At 38.9% G+C, this 16,398-nt stretch overlaps 1 protein-coding gene across 6 annotated transcripts in view; it reads left to right on the top strand.

The window, feature by feature from the left end:
- Positions 1 to 16,343, top strand: part of LOC137621632 (alpha-mannosidase 2C1-like) — a 67,862-nt gene extending 51,519 nt beyond the window's left edge. For all 6 annotated transcript variants that reach the window (XM_068352100.1, XM_068352098.1, XM_068352095.1 and 3 more), the window contains exons 15-21: positions 253 to 486; positions 4,457 to 4,698; positions 5,426 to 5,733; positions 6,454 to 6,629; positions 12,030 to 12,105; positions 12,467 to 12,601; positions 13,337 to 16,343. In XM_068352100.1, the coding sequence (XP_068208201.1) occupies positions 253 to 486; positions 4,457 to 4,698; positions 5,426 to 5,733; positions 6,454 to 6,629; positions 12,030 to 12,105; positions 12,467 to 12,601; positions 13,337 to 13,520 (1,355 nt within the window). In that variant the 3' untranslated portion in view covers positions 13,521 to 16,343. The remainder of the gene's footprint in view (positions 1 to 252; positions 487 to 4,456; positions 4,699 to 5,425; positions 5,734 to 6,453; positions 6,630 to 12,029; positions 12,106 to 12,466; positions 12,602 to 13,336) is intronic.
- Positions 16,344 to 16,398: the final 55 nt, after the last annotated feature.

Raw genomic sequence — 16,398 nt, 5'->3', positions numbered from 1 at the left:
CTGGGAGGAACGTAGAGAGTAGAGGTCCCCTTTTTGTTTTTGTTTCTTTGTTGATGTTGGCTACCCCCAAAAATTGGGGGAAGTGCCATGGTATATGTATGTATGTAAAGTTTAAAATGAACTATCTCTAGAATGAAGCTCTTTCTATGTTCATTTGAAATTGAATACAAATATTTTGTACATTATTTAATCACCTTTGTATATGTTACATAATTGAGTTTTCCCTTTCTATAGTTTCTTGTTTACCTTTAGGTAACTCATCAGAAGGAGAAAATGAAATGTCAGTAATCAACACTTTACCATGGCCAGTGAAGAAAGTTATCAATGTTTCAAAGGAAATTCTGGAAGAGCCGAGCCAGAAGAGAATTAGGCTGGAGGAAGAAACCATGCAGCCTGCAAGCACGGGCGGTCACTACGTTGCAGTGAAGGCTCAAGGGATTGGATATTCAAAATTGAATGTGACTCACGCCGCTCCTGTTGAAGTCGGTAAGTTGGCTTTTCCTTATGTGCTTATCAAATGAGGAACAATTTAAAAGCCTTATCAACTCTTTATTATTATTATTATTATTATTATTATTATTATAATAATTATTATTATTATTATTAATTGCTAAACTACAACTCTAGTTGGAAAAGTAGAAAGCTATAAGGCCCAGGCCTCCAACAGGGAAAATAGCCCAGTGAGGAAAGGAAATAAGGAAAAATTGATATTTTAAGAAAAATATTAAAATAAATATCTCCTATATAAACTATAAAAACTTTAACAAAACATGAGGAAGAGAAATTAGATAGAATAGTGTGCCAGAGGGTACACTCAAGCAAGAGAACTCTAACCCAAGATAGTGGAGGACCATGGTACAGAGGCTATGGCACTACCCAAGACTAGAGAACAATGATTTGATTTTGGAGTGTCCTTCTCCTAGAAGAGCTGCTTACCATAGCTAAAGAGTCTCTTCTAACCTTAGCAAGAGGAAAGTGGCCACTGAACAATTACAGTACAGTAACCCCTTGGGTGAAGAAGAATTGTTTGGTAATCTCAGTGTTGTCAGGTGAATGAGGACAGAGGAGAATCTGTAAAGAATATGCCAGAATATTTGGTGTATGTGTAGGTAAAGGGAAAGTGAACCGTAAACGGAGAGAAGGATCCAGTGTAGTACTGTCTGGCCAGTCAAAGGACCCCATAACTCTCTAGCGGTAGTATCTCAACGGGTGGCTGGCGCCCTAGCCAACCTCTACTACCTACTATTTGAATAAGCTATCCAAATAACAGCCAAAATATGAGCAAAGCAGGAGTCTAACATGGACAAAGTTGGTGTTAGTAAGGTGAGTTTTTATAGCTTTAGTGATTTACTTAGTCATAGGTGGGGTCCATTCATATACTGTATGTGGCTTTGCATGATCAAGCAAATCGCCAAGCTTAAACCCTTTATGCTAACAACAATAGTATAATGGTGATGATCAAAATTTGTAAGTTCTAGATTTGTCACTTTCATTGAATAACTAATCCATTTTATGTATTGTCAATGTAAATGAATGGAAACTTTTTTTAGCTCTCCTAAACCTTGCACAATTAGTAGAGAATATTCACAAATATGAAAGGAATTTTAAGCAAGATATTCATGTCTTCCATTTGTAATGGCAATCTTACTAATTTTACAAGGCATCAGTATTTTCAGGATGATCCCTGTCATTTAGGACAAGAGGAATTTAAAGAACAATGAAACTATTTTTTAGAGAGATTACAAGGGCAGCTCAAGCAGTGTCATTTTGGAAGAGAACGACGTAAAGATGTGACGTGAAAGAAAGAGGGTCCATCGAAACTCATGCTTCCTTCTCGCACTTCTTTTTGAAATGGTTCAGTCGAGGGTCCATCGAAACTCATGCTTCCTTCTCGCACTTCTTTTTGAACTGGTTCAGTCGAGGGTCCATCGAAACTCATGCTTCCTTCTCGCACTTCTTTTTGAACTGGTTCAGTCGAGGGTCCATCGAAGCTCATGCTTCCTTCTCGCACTTCTTTTTGAACTGGTTCAGTCGAGGGTCCATCGAAGCTCATGCTTCCTTCTCGCACTTCTTTTTGAACTGGTTCAGTCGAGGGTCCATCGAAGCTCATGCTTCCTTCTCGCACTTCTTTTTGAACTGGTTCAGTCGAGGGTCCATCGAAGCTCATGCTTCCTTCTCGCACTTCTTTTTGAACTGGTTCAGTCGAGGGTCCATCGAAGCTCATGCTTCCTTCTCGCACTTCTTTTTGAACTGGTTCAGTCGAGGGTCCATCGAAACTCATGCTCCCTTCTCGCACTTCTTTTTGAACTGGTTCAGTCGAGGGTCCATCGAAACTCATGCTCCCTTCTCGCACTTCTTTTTCAACTGGCGCACTTCATTTTGGACTGGTTCAGTCGAGGGTCCATCGAAGCTCATGCTTCCTTCTCGCACTTCTTTTTGGACTGGTTCAGTCGAGGGTCCATCGAAGCTCATGCCCCCTTCTCGCACTTCTTTTTGGACTGGTTCAGTCGAGGGTCCATCGAAGCTCATGCCCCCTTCTCGCACTTCTTTTTGGACTGGTTCAGTCGAGGGTCCATCGAAGCTCATGCCCCCTTCTCGCACTTCTTTTTGGACTGGTTCAGTCGAGGGTCCATCGAAGCTCATGCCCCCTTCTCGCACTTCTTTTTGGACTGGTTCAGTCGAGGGTCCATCGAAGCTCATGCCCCCTTCTCGCACTTCTTTTTGGACTGGTTCAGTCGAGGGTCCATCGAAGCTCATGCCCCCTTCTCGCACTTCTTTTTGGACTGGTTCAGTCGAGGGTCCATCGAAGCTCATGCCCCCTTCTCGCACTTCTTTTTGGACTGGTTCAGTCGAGGGTCCATCGAAGCTCATGCCCCCTTCTCGCACTTCTTTTTGGACTGGTTCAGTCGAGGGTCCATCGAAGCTCATGCCCCCTTCTCGCACTTCTTTTTGGACTGGTTCAGTCGAGGGTCCATCGAAGCTCATGCCCCCTTCTCGCACTTCTTTTTGAACTGGTTCAGTCGAGGGTCCATCGAAACTCATGTTTCCTTCTCACACTTCTTTTTGGACTGGTTCAGTCTGATCATTGAACTTAAAAAGTATCCAAGAAGTTTTGACACCCAGGTTTCTAGAACATTGAAGTTTGGAATTTTGTAAATTTACAAACTTTTTGTCCATGTTGGACTCGTGCCTTGCTCATATTTTAGCTGCTCTGTTGTTACAGGCAGTAAATGGAAATTAATTTTAGTAGTTTTTCTAAACACATTGTAATAATATCGCTGAGTTTTCCAGCTATACTAGTCCAGTTTCTTCCTTTTTATTATATAATCTGATCAAACTCCAATGCCCAATAGGGTGTAATGTAGTTCCATCAGTGCGCCTTGCATTCTGCACGGTGACTTCCAGGCTGGGTCCCTTCGGCCCCTAGCTACTCCGATATTTTAGCCTTTTTCTTTACCACTGTTCCCTGTTCCTTTCTGCCATAATGCTGTCCAATCTCTTTTTTTTATTTTTACATCATTGTTTAATTGTTGGTTTTTCAAGATGCACCTCTGTGATGTATGGATCATCGCATGCTGTGGCCACTTTGTCGGAATTCATAAATCCAAATCCTTCAAAGCACAACTGGCCAAGGCACCAGCCGCCCGTTGAGATACTACCGCTAGAGAGTTATGGGGTCCTTTGACTGGCCAGATAGTACTTTTGGACCCTTCTCTCTGGTTACGGTTCACTGTCACTTTGCCTACACATACACCGAATAGTCTGGCCTATTCTTTACAGATTCTCCTCACCTGACAACACTGAGATTACCAAACAATTCTTCTTCACCCAAGGGGTTAAGTACTGCACTGTAATTGTTCCTCCTGTTAAGGGTAGAAGAGACTCTTTAGCCATGGTAAGCAGCTCTTCTAGGAGAAGGATACTCCAAAATCAAACCATTGTTCTCTAGTCTTGGGTAGTGTCATAGCCTCTGAACCATGCTCTTCCACTGTCTTGGGTTAGAGTTCTCTTGCTTGAGGGTACACTCGGGCACACTATTCTATATCGTTTCTCCTCCTCTTGTTTTGTTAGTGTCTCACCATCTTTGTGAGCTATAGGTCTACCTGCTGAGTCATCAGCAGTCAATGCCTGGCCTTCACTTGGGTGGAGAGGGTGCTTTGGTACTGACCATCTGTATATATGGTCAGTCTCTAGGGCATTGTCACTGTCCCTTGCCTCTGTCATTCATGAGTGACTTAAACTTGTTCCTACTTCATAATAATATTGATCTCATTCCTCTTAGCCAGCATGGACAACAAATCCAGTGTTAAAATGTGTAAGAATGGAATTTTTTCAGAATGAAATATGCACTTGGTGGGTTGTTTATGCATAATGAATTTTATAAAGTTACAGACAAAATCTAATCTCTTACTCATATATTTTCACATTCCAATCATATTTCTGTATTTTCTAACAGGCTTCAAAGACAACAAGTTCATCCTGAGAAATAGTTTCATTGAAGCTGTCATCACTAGATATGGTACTGTGGAGAATCTCAGGTTAGCTGGAGGAGATGCAAGAGATGTTTTCGCTGTCGATCATCAAGACGGTGTGAAATACGGAAACAAGATTAACCTCTACGATGATATCCCCTTGTACTGGGATGCTTGGGACACTATGGATTACCATTTGGAAACTGAACAACATTTGAATCACGAGGTAATGAGTTAGGTCTTGGCATGTTATCGATTACATAAGTACGATCTCAGTAATATATGGCGAAAGCATTTGGCAATTCAGAAGTGAATGTTTTTAGGCAATGTAGGGGCTGAATTTTAAATATGAATCCTTCAATAGAAAAATAAAGGAACAGTTAAGTGTGGAGATACTTTAAAAAGTAACTTTGGGTGAAATCAGTCATGGTCTAAGTTTATTACAAACAATAGGATTGCAATTTTAAGTCTGTAAAAGTACCAGATTATGCATAACTATATGTTGCTGCACAGTATCGTAAATGCTTGATAGCTTAAAAATTTGAATTTTACAAAGGTAATAGTTGATTGTAAGGTGGCTTTTTTCCCCAAAAAATTTCATTATGTTGAAGTTTTATATCTATAACTCATTCACTTATTTTGATGAATGTTATTGTTGTAAAAATATGGTAAGTTAAAAATTAAGGTTACCCGCAAGAAAAAGATAATGATAATTTTATTGAATTTTTCAAAGTCTGATTCTAAGGAAACTAATTATTATTATTATTACTACTAGCTAAGCTACAGCCCTATTTGGAAAAGTGGGATGATAAAAGGCCAGGGGCTCTAACAGGGAAAATAGTCTAGTGTCAATGTGGAAAGGAAATGAATAAACAAACTACAAGAGAAGTAATGAAAAATTATAATAAACCCTTTAAATACAGTAACAATTAACTTGTTTTGTTTTCTAACAGGGTGTTCAGCTGGTGCAGGAGATGGAAATTGTTGAGAGTGGACCTCTGCTTGTGAAGCTGCGGTGGCATATGAAGATCAGCGAGCATTCGAGTCTTCGTCAGGACATTGAATTAACAGCTGTCAACCCCTACCTTACGTTCAACACTTATGTCGATTGGCACGAAAAGCATAAGTTCCTTAAAGTGTCCTTTGATACTGGGCTTCATGCAAAGAAGGCTACGTTTGACTCTCAGTTCGGGCATGTAGAACGACCGACCCATTCTAACACAACTTGGGATTCGGCTAAATTTGAAGTTTGTGGCCACAAGTAAGTAATTAGATACCATGTGTAATTTCTAGAACAAGGGAAGGAGTAAGTTGGTGAAATGTTTTTATTGTTGGTTATCTTATTGTTAATTCTGGAGGTTAGGTATTATGGCCATATTACCAACAAACTCGATTGCATTACAAAACATGAATTTTAAAGGTAAAAATGTAAATTATAATGCGATAAAACCTTTAAATACAAAATTAAAAGTACACTGTAATGCTCTGCCTGAGAATTGTGATATCAGACACTTGCATTAACCATGTGGAGTGACTGCTAAGGTTAAAAAGTAACCTAACATCCACTCAGAGTTGTACCCCCCGTGGGGGTACTAGTGTAGATTTGAGTCACAAATTAATACATTTTTCTAAGTGATAGTGATAAACAAGATAGATGAGAGACATTGGGTATATCTGTTTAACAAAACACCTTGAATATCATTCCCTTCTGCCAGGAGAGGATGACTTCCAGATATACAGTATTTTTAATTGCCTTGTAGAATGAACTGAAAAATTTATTACAGCTTCCTGTACCACAAAGTATGTACAATAGTTATTTAGCTTGATTGCATTTCCCTTATCTGAAGTTTTCCCTTGACTTTATCAGTCTTCATAAACAATCTTTAAACTGGACCTAAGAAGCTTAAGCATACAAAAGTGATCCATTTTTGTTCATCCCCTCCCCCCAAAAAAAATATACTAAAAAAAAATGTCTTCATAGGTGGGCTGATATCTCAGAGCACAACTTTGGAGTTGCAGTGTTGAATGACAGTAAATATGGATGGACATGCAAGGGAAGCAAGCTGAGTCTTTCCCTCCTGAGATCACCAAAGGCCCCAGATGACAAATGCGACATGGGAGCTCATACCTTCAAATATGCTCTTATGCCCCATGATGGTAAGTAATCAATTTGAATATTATTATTTCTGGGCTCAACCTGTGTCGCTCCGTGAAATGCTCCTTAAAGCACCATTTCAAAGGTATAAATACTGCTAAATATACAAGAGAAAAAGTTGCATGGAATGCTAGGAATATATCCAGCTTGCTCATCCCAAAGGGTGTCGGTATTAAAACTGGGGCGAGTGATACCACTACCAGAGATCCCTTTCCAATTAGACTTCTCCCTCCTCAAAATCCCCAGCTACTACAAGGTGTTGTTCACTACAGCTACTCCCCCCCCCCCCCACCACCACCACCACTACCTAACCTTCTCCCATTATTCCTTGTTAGCACCCGTGAACGTTCGGACGTGTTTTTCGTAGCTCTGTGTTATTTTGTGTTTGTGAAGATGTCAAAAGTTTCGGAGATCCTTGTTGGGTTTTCTTTCAGCCGCTTTGTTGACGCTCCCTTACGGGTGTGTATGCAGTCTTTTGGTGTCGCTTCCTCGGGATCTCTTTGTTTTGTAAGACTTTTTATTAGTTCCTTATACTAATTGTAGTCTTATTTTTGTGTTATGGACATCTAATTCAATGTTTTGGCATGATTTTATCTCTTATTTAGGCTATTTGGGCAGTGTTAGTTAGTGGCTTCAGTCGGTACAATTTCATGCGAGAATTCTTGGTTTTTTTAGTTTTTATGGGGAATCGGAATGCGTTTTCATTATTTTAGTCCTGCCTGTCGAGATCGGTATTTTAACCGATTTTGGAGGACTAGTTTTTGTTTAAAATGGTATAGTTTCCTCTCCAAGTCGGTACTACCCGAAATTGGAAGATTTTGCTATTATTCCTTTTACGCCGTGTTCCTTTTTCTCCCATTTTACTCAATATGCCGATTTAGCCTATTTATTGTATTTCATTTTGTAACGTCTGCCATTATATGTTGTTTTTGTTTGCGTGCTTCGCAACAGGTCTTCCTCTGTGTTTCGGAGGGTAGTACCCCCCCCCTCCTATCACAGTGGTCACCTGATTTCGAGCCAGTCTCCTCCCCCTGGGTATCCTCTCCCCCTTTGTGCCTTTCGCCACTCCCTACATAGGGGGGTCGACTTAGGTCACGTGCTTTTAGAGAATGGGAAGTCACCCAGGGTGGGGACTGGCTCTTTCGCTCAGTGCGTCATCGCGGGTAGCCTATGCGCCTTGCCTAGCGCCCCCCCCCCTTCCCTTCTCTCAAGTTATCCATCCGTGTTATTATTCCTCCTGTCCCGGAGGGCTGGGATATTTTGTGAATTGTATCTACTAATGGTAGTTATGTTTCTTTGATCGGGTTCAGACAACCTACTCTGTTCTGATACCTTACCTTATCCTATATTTGTTACGTAATGTTATGAATGGTTGGTTCGAGAGAGAGAAAGGGGCTGTGACGGAGATTATAGTTTATGTCTCAGGTTATCCATCCGTGTCATTAATTCCTCCCGTCCCGGAGGGCTGGGATATTTTGTGAATTGTATCTACTAATGGTACAGTAGTTATGTTTCTTTGATCGGATTCAGACAACCTACTCTGTTCTGATACCTTACTTTATCCTATATTTTTTACGTAATTTTATGGATGGTTGGTTCATGAGGGAGGGGGGCTGCGACATAGCATTTGTTTTTAGCGACGCATTTCTCCCGGCGCTACATTGCTTACGTAGCATTGGGTTTTTGCACCGGATTTACGCATGTTTTCCGGCGCTGCAATGGTATCTATTTTCGACCTTCCTATCATTAGGTTTAATTAATTTAATTTCATGCATTCCGGAGTCTACGGACTTCGATGGTTGTTTCGAGTCTGCTTGTCACTTCTTGATTACGCTCCCCACCCCGGTGGGTATCCCGTGTGCTGAGAACTCATAATAAAGACTATTTTTTCATGACAGAGGCGTAACATGTTTTTTTAATGCTACTTCGTATTATTTCCTTTAGCTTAAGCACGCTATTTTCTGCTGGGTGTCTTGGCGGAATTTAATTTCTTTAGTTTATTTTATATATTTATACTTTTATCATGTTTGATCTCTGCTGGGGTTGCGACACAGGTTCCTTGCCCAGAAATAGATTTTTCCTTCGTCAAAATCCCTTTATTATTATTATTATTATTATTATTATCATTATTATTATTATTATCACTTGCCAAGCTACAATCCTAGTTGGGAAAGGAGAATGCTATAAGCCCAGGGGCTCCAATAGGGAAAATAGCCTAGTTAGGAAAGGAAACTATAAAAACTAACAAAACAAGAGGAAGAGAAATAGGATAGAATAGTGCAGACCCTCAAGCAAGAGACCTCTAACCCAAAACATTGGAAGACCATGGTACAGAGGCTGTGGCACTACCCAAGACTAGAGAACAGTGGTTTGATTTTGGGGTGTCCTCTTCCTAGAAGAGCTGCTTACCATAGCTAAAGAGTCTTCTACCCTTACCTAGAGGAAAGTGGCTACTGAACAATTAAAGTGCAGTGGAGAGAAGAAGAATTGTTTGTCCAGACTATTTGGTATGTGTGTGTGTAGGCAAAGGGAAAATGAACTGTGACCAGAGAGAGTAGTACTGTCTGGTCAGTAAAAAAAAAATCATAACTCTAGTAGTAGTATCTCAACGGATGGCTGGTGCCCTGGTCATCTTATTTCCTAGAAGGTAGATCTAATATGAAATTATTCATTCCTGCTGTTTCTATTTTACAGTAATAAGGTTTCCATCTGTAATGTATGCTGTTAGAGCAGGGATCCTCAACCTTTTAGTTCTGATGTACTACTTGGGCATTTTCAAAGATTCCTGTGTAATCCTAAAATTGAGGATGATAAAGAGAAACAATGAAATTGATATTATAATCTTATTTCTGGGCTCGACCTGTGTCGCTCCATGAACTGCTCCTTATAGCACCATTTCTAAGGCATAAATATTGCTAAATATGCCAGAGAAAAAAAGGATGCATGGAATGCCAGGAATAAACCCAGCTCGCTCACTCTAATGAGTGTCGGTATAGTAACTGGGGCGTGTTATTCAATCTCAATGCAATTTACATCATGAATTGTGCAATACTAGCTATTCTTCCAGATGAAATGTACCCGCCTAGAGTAAAAATGTACCACTGGGGCTATATGTACCCCAGGTTGGGAACCCCTGTGTTAGTGTTTGTACACCTCTCACTCAAACATTCTTCAAAACCTAATGCCTATGGTAAAGATATAATTGCTTTATAGGTCTGACTGTAAACAGTAGAAATAAATCCAACCAAACGTCATGTTGTGGTGGTGCTCATTCCAAAAACTGATGCCACGAAGTAATGGGGAATCCAAATTGGTCACGCTCATTTTATTTTGTGAATATCCTATGGGAGCCAATCCACAAATATCCAGCAAGGGGTTAGTGCAGTCTGCACATCACATACTTTAGAATTTCTGCAGCATTCCTTTGGCACTTTTAGCTGCAAGAACTATCACCTCGTACTATATTTCACTTCTTTTATCCTATTATTTTACTGCCAAACTTCTTTTGACTGTTTCATTATGCTGAATGATTTTGCCAGCACCACCTTCAGGCCCTTTTATCAAATCATAATCCAACTGCACTAAAAGTCATAAATTATTTGTTACAGTGGCAACTCCTGAGGGATATTGTTCTATTTAATTTGAGAATTAACATTATTATTAACTATACAGTACAGTGGTTCTTAACTAAATACAGAGTATCCAATATACTTTTTAAGTCTTTGTACAGCCAGACTCATAAGGGAATAAAAACCTTGAGTGTTATAAAGTACCACACTAAATTAAACCTGTGATAAACTAGTAGTTGAGCATGTAAGTAAATGAAAATGCACTGTCATATGGAGTGATCACATGATGTAAACGACCAACTGAGCCGATACATCACCAATAGCAAAACATTTCAAGAGCATCTACGATATAAAACGCCATCTCCCAAATCAAAACTATACCTGTATTGTATAAGAGCACTCATTTTAGCAAGAAGTCAGATTATTATTATTATTATTAAATGCTAAGCTACAACCCTAGTTGGAAAAGGAGAAGCTATAAGCCCAGGGGCCCCAACAGGGAAAATAGCCCAGTGAAGAAAAGAAACAAGGAAAAATGAAATATCTTAAGAACAGTAACAACAGTAAAATAAATATTAACTAAATAAACTATAAAACCTTTAACAAAACAAGAGGAAGAGAAATAAGATAGAATAGTGTGCTCGAGTGTACCCTCACGCAAGAGAACTGTAACCCAAGACTGTGGAAGACTATGGTACAGAGGCTATGGAAATACCCAAGACTAGAGAACAATGGTTTGATTTTGGAGTGTCCTTCTCCTAGAAGAGCTGCTTACCATAGCTAAAGTCTCACTTCTATAAGGATCCAGCTACCAAACTAGCTCTTCTGCCTCGCAGTCTGGGTGTCATATACAGTAGAGGGACTAGATTTGCGGTAATGCAGAAAGAGTAAATTATTCAAGAAATCGAGACTTGTATGGGAAACCCTCGACTCTGTAAGATGCAGTGAACATTCAGAAACCTTACTGAAAGAATACTATGTAATTATGACAATAAGACCCAACTATGCCAGGCAAATCAAGACTTACAGCCCACAAGAGAAGGCTCGCTGGCCTTTGAGAATAATAAGGGAAATTAAATAAGTTAAATCAAACCAGTTGATCACTAACTTGGCTGGTAAACAAGTATTGGTGTTTCACATCGTTATCAACTTCATAAAAAACTAGTGTCTTTGTAATTCCTCTTGAACTATAAATTACTTCCCTCGGCCATTATGAGAAATGAATGGCAGGCATTCTGTTTACAACTTTACTCTCCAGTTCATTAAAACTTAACTTGGAACATAATTTGTGATAGGAATGCGAGACATTGTACTTCTCACAATGGGTATTTAAAACCCGGTGTTTTCCTTGTGCAGATATGCTAACCAAATGAGCAGGTATTAAAATGTAATAAAAACATACCACAATCTGGAAGGGGAGGTCCAAGTCTTGACACGAGCTGTGATGTTGAAAACTGTAGAATGGGCAATTCCTAGCATGCTACTTACCATTAACTTCTAGATTCTCTTATTACTTTACTGTGAGGAATTGTATCTTTTGAAATTAAAGAAATTGGGAAATTTTTTTATAGATTTTGCAGCAAGCGTCTATAAAATTAGCATTTAAGGTTTAAAGGTCACTCATGAATGGCAGAGGCAAGGGACAGTGACATTGCCCTATTAAGCAGGACAATGTCCTAGAGACTGACCATATATCATATGATCAGTGCCCAAGCCCCCCTCTCCACCCAAGCTAGGACCAGGGAGGTCCAGGCAGTGGAGAACTAATCTAGTTATGTCTTATAGATATTTAATTTTTATTAGTAATGTTGAGTATTTATATCTGCATTCTAGGCAGTTTCCAGAAAGCCCAAGTTCAGAAGAAAGCCTACGAATTCAACACGGACCTGATTGTAACGCCATCCCAGAGGTGAGATTTTATTTTGCAAATACTTTTTATAATTTTATCAAAATTAAAGGTCTATTGTTTATCTAAATGTCAAAGAACTCTTTAAGTGGTTTGCAAATCTGTACATCTTTAAAGGGGGTCGAGGCATTAGAGACAAACACTAGGAATTACTTGAACATCTTTGTAGCATCTCATAGACCACTAAATTTTTAATCCTCTATTTTTCTACCGTTCCCTTTACCTTTCATCCATCTGGTTGTTGAGTAATGGCAGGGTTCCCTGTGTTGCATCTGTGTGGAGTGGGCTTCCTGGCCCAATTTGAATCTATATATACACTTATGAAATGTTTTAGCATATATTATAATATTCTCATTTCTTACAGCTTGAATGTAAAGGCTGACACTTGGTTCAATTTAGAAGGTGAAGGTGCAATGATTGAAGCTGTCAAATTGTCGGAAGACAATGGAAACGTTGTGGTTCGTATATACGAGATGAACGGAGGACGCAGCACTGTGAGGTTAGTTGGCTCTGTAATTGAAGTGTTCTAAATTACTTTATAAATTCCCTTAGGATTTCTGATGCTAGTTATTTTTTTCACCCAGTGTCTGTTAAATTTCTGTACTAAAGGCAAATTCTCTAGACTCGAGACGAGATTCTTTCATCATAGTCTTAAATGCCATATTGTACTGCATTATAAGTATACTTAGTGAAAGTCCAAAATGTATATACCAAGTGGAAACAATCCACTATCAGTGTTCTTCAGGCTTAACTTGTCAACCTATGAAGATGTCATTGGGATGGATTACTGAAAGGCTTTATTTATCCTAGGCCCAGAGAAAAAGTAAAGATGAAAATAGAATGGAGTCGAACACAATTAGCGCCACTGACCTCTCTGGAACGATGGAAAGATAAAGAAGCAGAGTATACTGAAAAAAAAAGTTAAAAATTCTAAGGAGTACAGATTTTATCTAGGCAGGTGCTCTAAACAGCTGCCGATATACAGTAACCGGCATTCCACAAAGTGCATAGCTTGCCTTTTTCCAAAATTTTTGTTATCAAACACTGCAAGTTTCTATTTGAATGCACCTTGATTAGGCATAAGGACAACTTTAGAGTTTATTGGATTTAAAATTAAACTAAATTATTATTCGTAATTGGCATGATTTTGTTGACAACTAAGTTGGGTTAAGTTTTAGTAAAGAGACTTTTGAAATATTGTGTAAACATTGCTTTCATTTTTCAAAATTTTCAGATTGAGGATTACAGCACATCCACCCCCTGCAAGTGCCCAGCTTTGCAATGGATTGGAAGAGCCAATAGCTCCTTTGGTACTTGTGAAAAGTCACCCATCTTCAGGAACCGAGGCCTACGTATGCGACTTGCACCTGACGCCGTTCAAAATTGTAAACGTGTTGTTGATATATGCCAGACAGTGAATGTTGGCTGATTATTGCACTTGAGTACTAAAGGTTGGAAAGCAGTTTTTTTTTTCTTTTGTTTCTTTGAGATTATCTCCACTGCTTTAGGTAAGAATTATGTTTAACAAAACTACTTTTAAGAGGTATATTTTGACAATTTTATATAGTGCAAAAACTTGCAAGGGAAAATAATTGGATCAGCACAGCACATTCGTAGTTCTCCTTTATGTTATTAATCTAACCTTTGAGGATCTTTTCCAGAAATGCATGTGTTCATTACTTGAGAAATTGTAAAAGTTCTCCAGAGGTAGAATGATGTATAATCTCAAACACCATTAATTAACAGCATGCTTAAGTGGTATCGTAATGATGGTATAGTCATTCATGAACCTTGTATTGTCATTACATCGTTGTTTAGAAAGTTAGTTGCATGAGCCTTTGAAGGTTGTGTAATGAGAACAATCAGAGGTTTTTAATATCCTGTACCAGAATAACCTTTAAAAACCAAGTTGTTTTGTCCAGGTAATAGATCCTGGGATGTTGCCGACTTTCAAAACAAAAATACTGATCCAGCATTGGTAGAACAACAGGTATTTTGACTACAGATGTATGAAGTTTATGCAGGTATACCCTGCCTTAAAGGCACTTGGAGCAGCAAGATATTTTTCCAATTCCCTAGACAAAATTATCTGATTTTGTGTTGGAGTTGAAGGGTCTAGTAAAGTGATGGTTGCTCTCTACAAGATTAATTTCTATTTTTTAGATTCAAATTTATTTCAAAGTAATAATGTTGATTTAAGTAATAGTAAGGTGCTGGCAGCATAGAAATCGAAATGTACGAAGATCATTCAACAGTTTTGGAACTACTTGGAAAGTGTCACTGCACAAAGACAGTTCAAGCTTTTTCAATACAATCTCCTTTAACTTTTCTGATATTTAAGCACTGCTATCCCATTGCAAAATAAGCTTGCATCCTGGGTCTCCACATACTGAATTCCTCCATTATTGCTCCCAAGTTGGAGACATCATATGAGATTTAAATTTTTAAAATGGATAAATATGGGTAGCAACAGGACAGTGAGTAAAGGAGGGTATATAGCCAACAATTCAAAGAAAGAGTTAAGTACTTCAACTATTTCCACATGTATGGTAAGCAGAGGGCCATTGTCCCAGATCTTCAACAGGCTTGCAGTTTTGCCATATATTGACCCTTTTCCAATAAGTATATCAGGAAAACCTCAGACTCCCAGAAGAGATAAACTCACCCTTTACCAACAGACTTTCCATCCTTTAATTTTCTTGAGAGTGCTTGATTAGAATTAGAATCTAATTCAGGCTCTTAAGTGGTAAACTCATATTTAACCAGTGATTACTTATCTCCAGAAGAAGTTGCGTTGTTTAGTCAGGGAAAAGACTAAATGAACAAATGTCAAGTTAGTTTTCACTCTGTTGGCTCCTGTTTGTGTGTTTACTTTCTTAGTACTCATCTAATAGACATGGCCCATTTGTTCCTGGGCCATCACTGGTGCCTGTTGTCTCTTCTTTGTCTGTTTGTGTGTTTACATTCTTGGTTCTCATCTAATAGACATGGCCCATTTGTTCCTAAGCCATCACTGGTGCCTGTTGTTTGTGTGTTTACATTCTTGGTTCTCATCTAATAGACATGGCCCATTTGTTCCTAAGCCATCACTGGTGCCTGTTGTTTGTGTGTTTACATTCTTGGTTCTCATCTAATAGACATGGCCCATTTGTTCCTGGGCCATCACTGGTGCCTGTTGTCTCTTCTTTGGCTGTTTGTGTGTTTACATTCTTGGTTCTCATCTAATAGACATAGCCCATTTGTTCCTGAGCCATCACTGGTGCCTGTTGTTTGTGTTTACATTCTTGGTACTCATCTAATAGACATGTCCCATTTGTTCCCGAGCCATCACTGGTGCCTGTTGTCTCTTCTTTGGCTTCTGTTTGTGTGTTTACATTCTTAGTTCTCATCTAATAGACATGGCCCATTTGTTCCCGAGCCATCACTGGTGCCTGTTGTCTCTTATTTGGCTGCTGTTTGTGTGTTTACATTCTTAGTTCTCATCTAATAGACATGGCCCATTTGTTCCGAGCCATCACTGGTGCCTGTTGTCTCTTGTTTGGCTTCTGTTTGTGTGTTTACTTTCTTAGTACTCATCTAATAGACATGGCCTATTTATTCCTGAGCCATCACTGGTGCCTGTCTCTCTTCTTTGGCTTCTGTTTGTGTGTACATTCTTGGTACTCATCTAGTAGACATAGCCCATTTGTTCCTGAGCCATCACTGGTGCCTGTTGTCTCTTCTTTGGCTTCTGTTTGTGTTTACATTCTTGGTACTCATCTGATGGACATGGCCCGTTTGTTCCTGAGCCATCACTGGTGCCTGTTGTCTCTTCTTATCTGTTGGACATTATAAAGTATTATTCAGATCCAAGTGATAGATAGTCTCCAATATTGTTAACTGAAAGTTGATCCAAGATGTACCGGCTCAATTAAAATCAATACAATTTCTTGATGAATGTTGACTATATCTTAACAGAGGTCTTTGAAGCAAAGTTAATCATTTACAGATACTTGTTGACCCACCTGCATTGTAATAAAGGCAATTAATTAAGTTTTCACGTACATTAGTGATTGATATTTGCAGTTACGCAGATCTTTTAGTCGCTACTTACCCAAGGCCAAAACTATTTTGAATGATCTTTGTTGCATGTGTTGTAACTAGAAATTTATGACGTGAAACATTTGATTGTGCTCTTTGTAATGTATATTAGGTATTTTTATTATAGAGGGGTTGATGTGGTGCTGCTGTAGTTAAATTCTTATTTTTTCCTTAGTATATTTAGCTTCCAGCCTTTCAAACAAATTTATATCATAT

The sequence above is a fragment of the Palaemon carinicauda genome, chromosome 28, assembly GCF_036898095.1.
Source record: "Palaemon carinicauda isolate YSFRI2023 chromosome 28, ASM3689809v2, whole genome shotgun sequence".
Classification (NCBI taxonomy): domain Eukaryota; kingdom Metazoa; phylum Arthropoda; class Malacostraca; order Decapoda; family Palaemonidae; genus Palaemon; species Palaemon carinicauda.
Note: the sequence above shows the minus strand (reverse complement) of the source record. Positions and strands in the feature narration are given on the sequence as shown.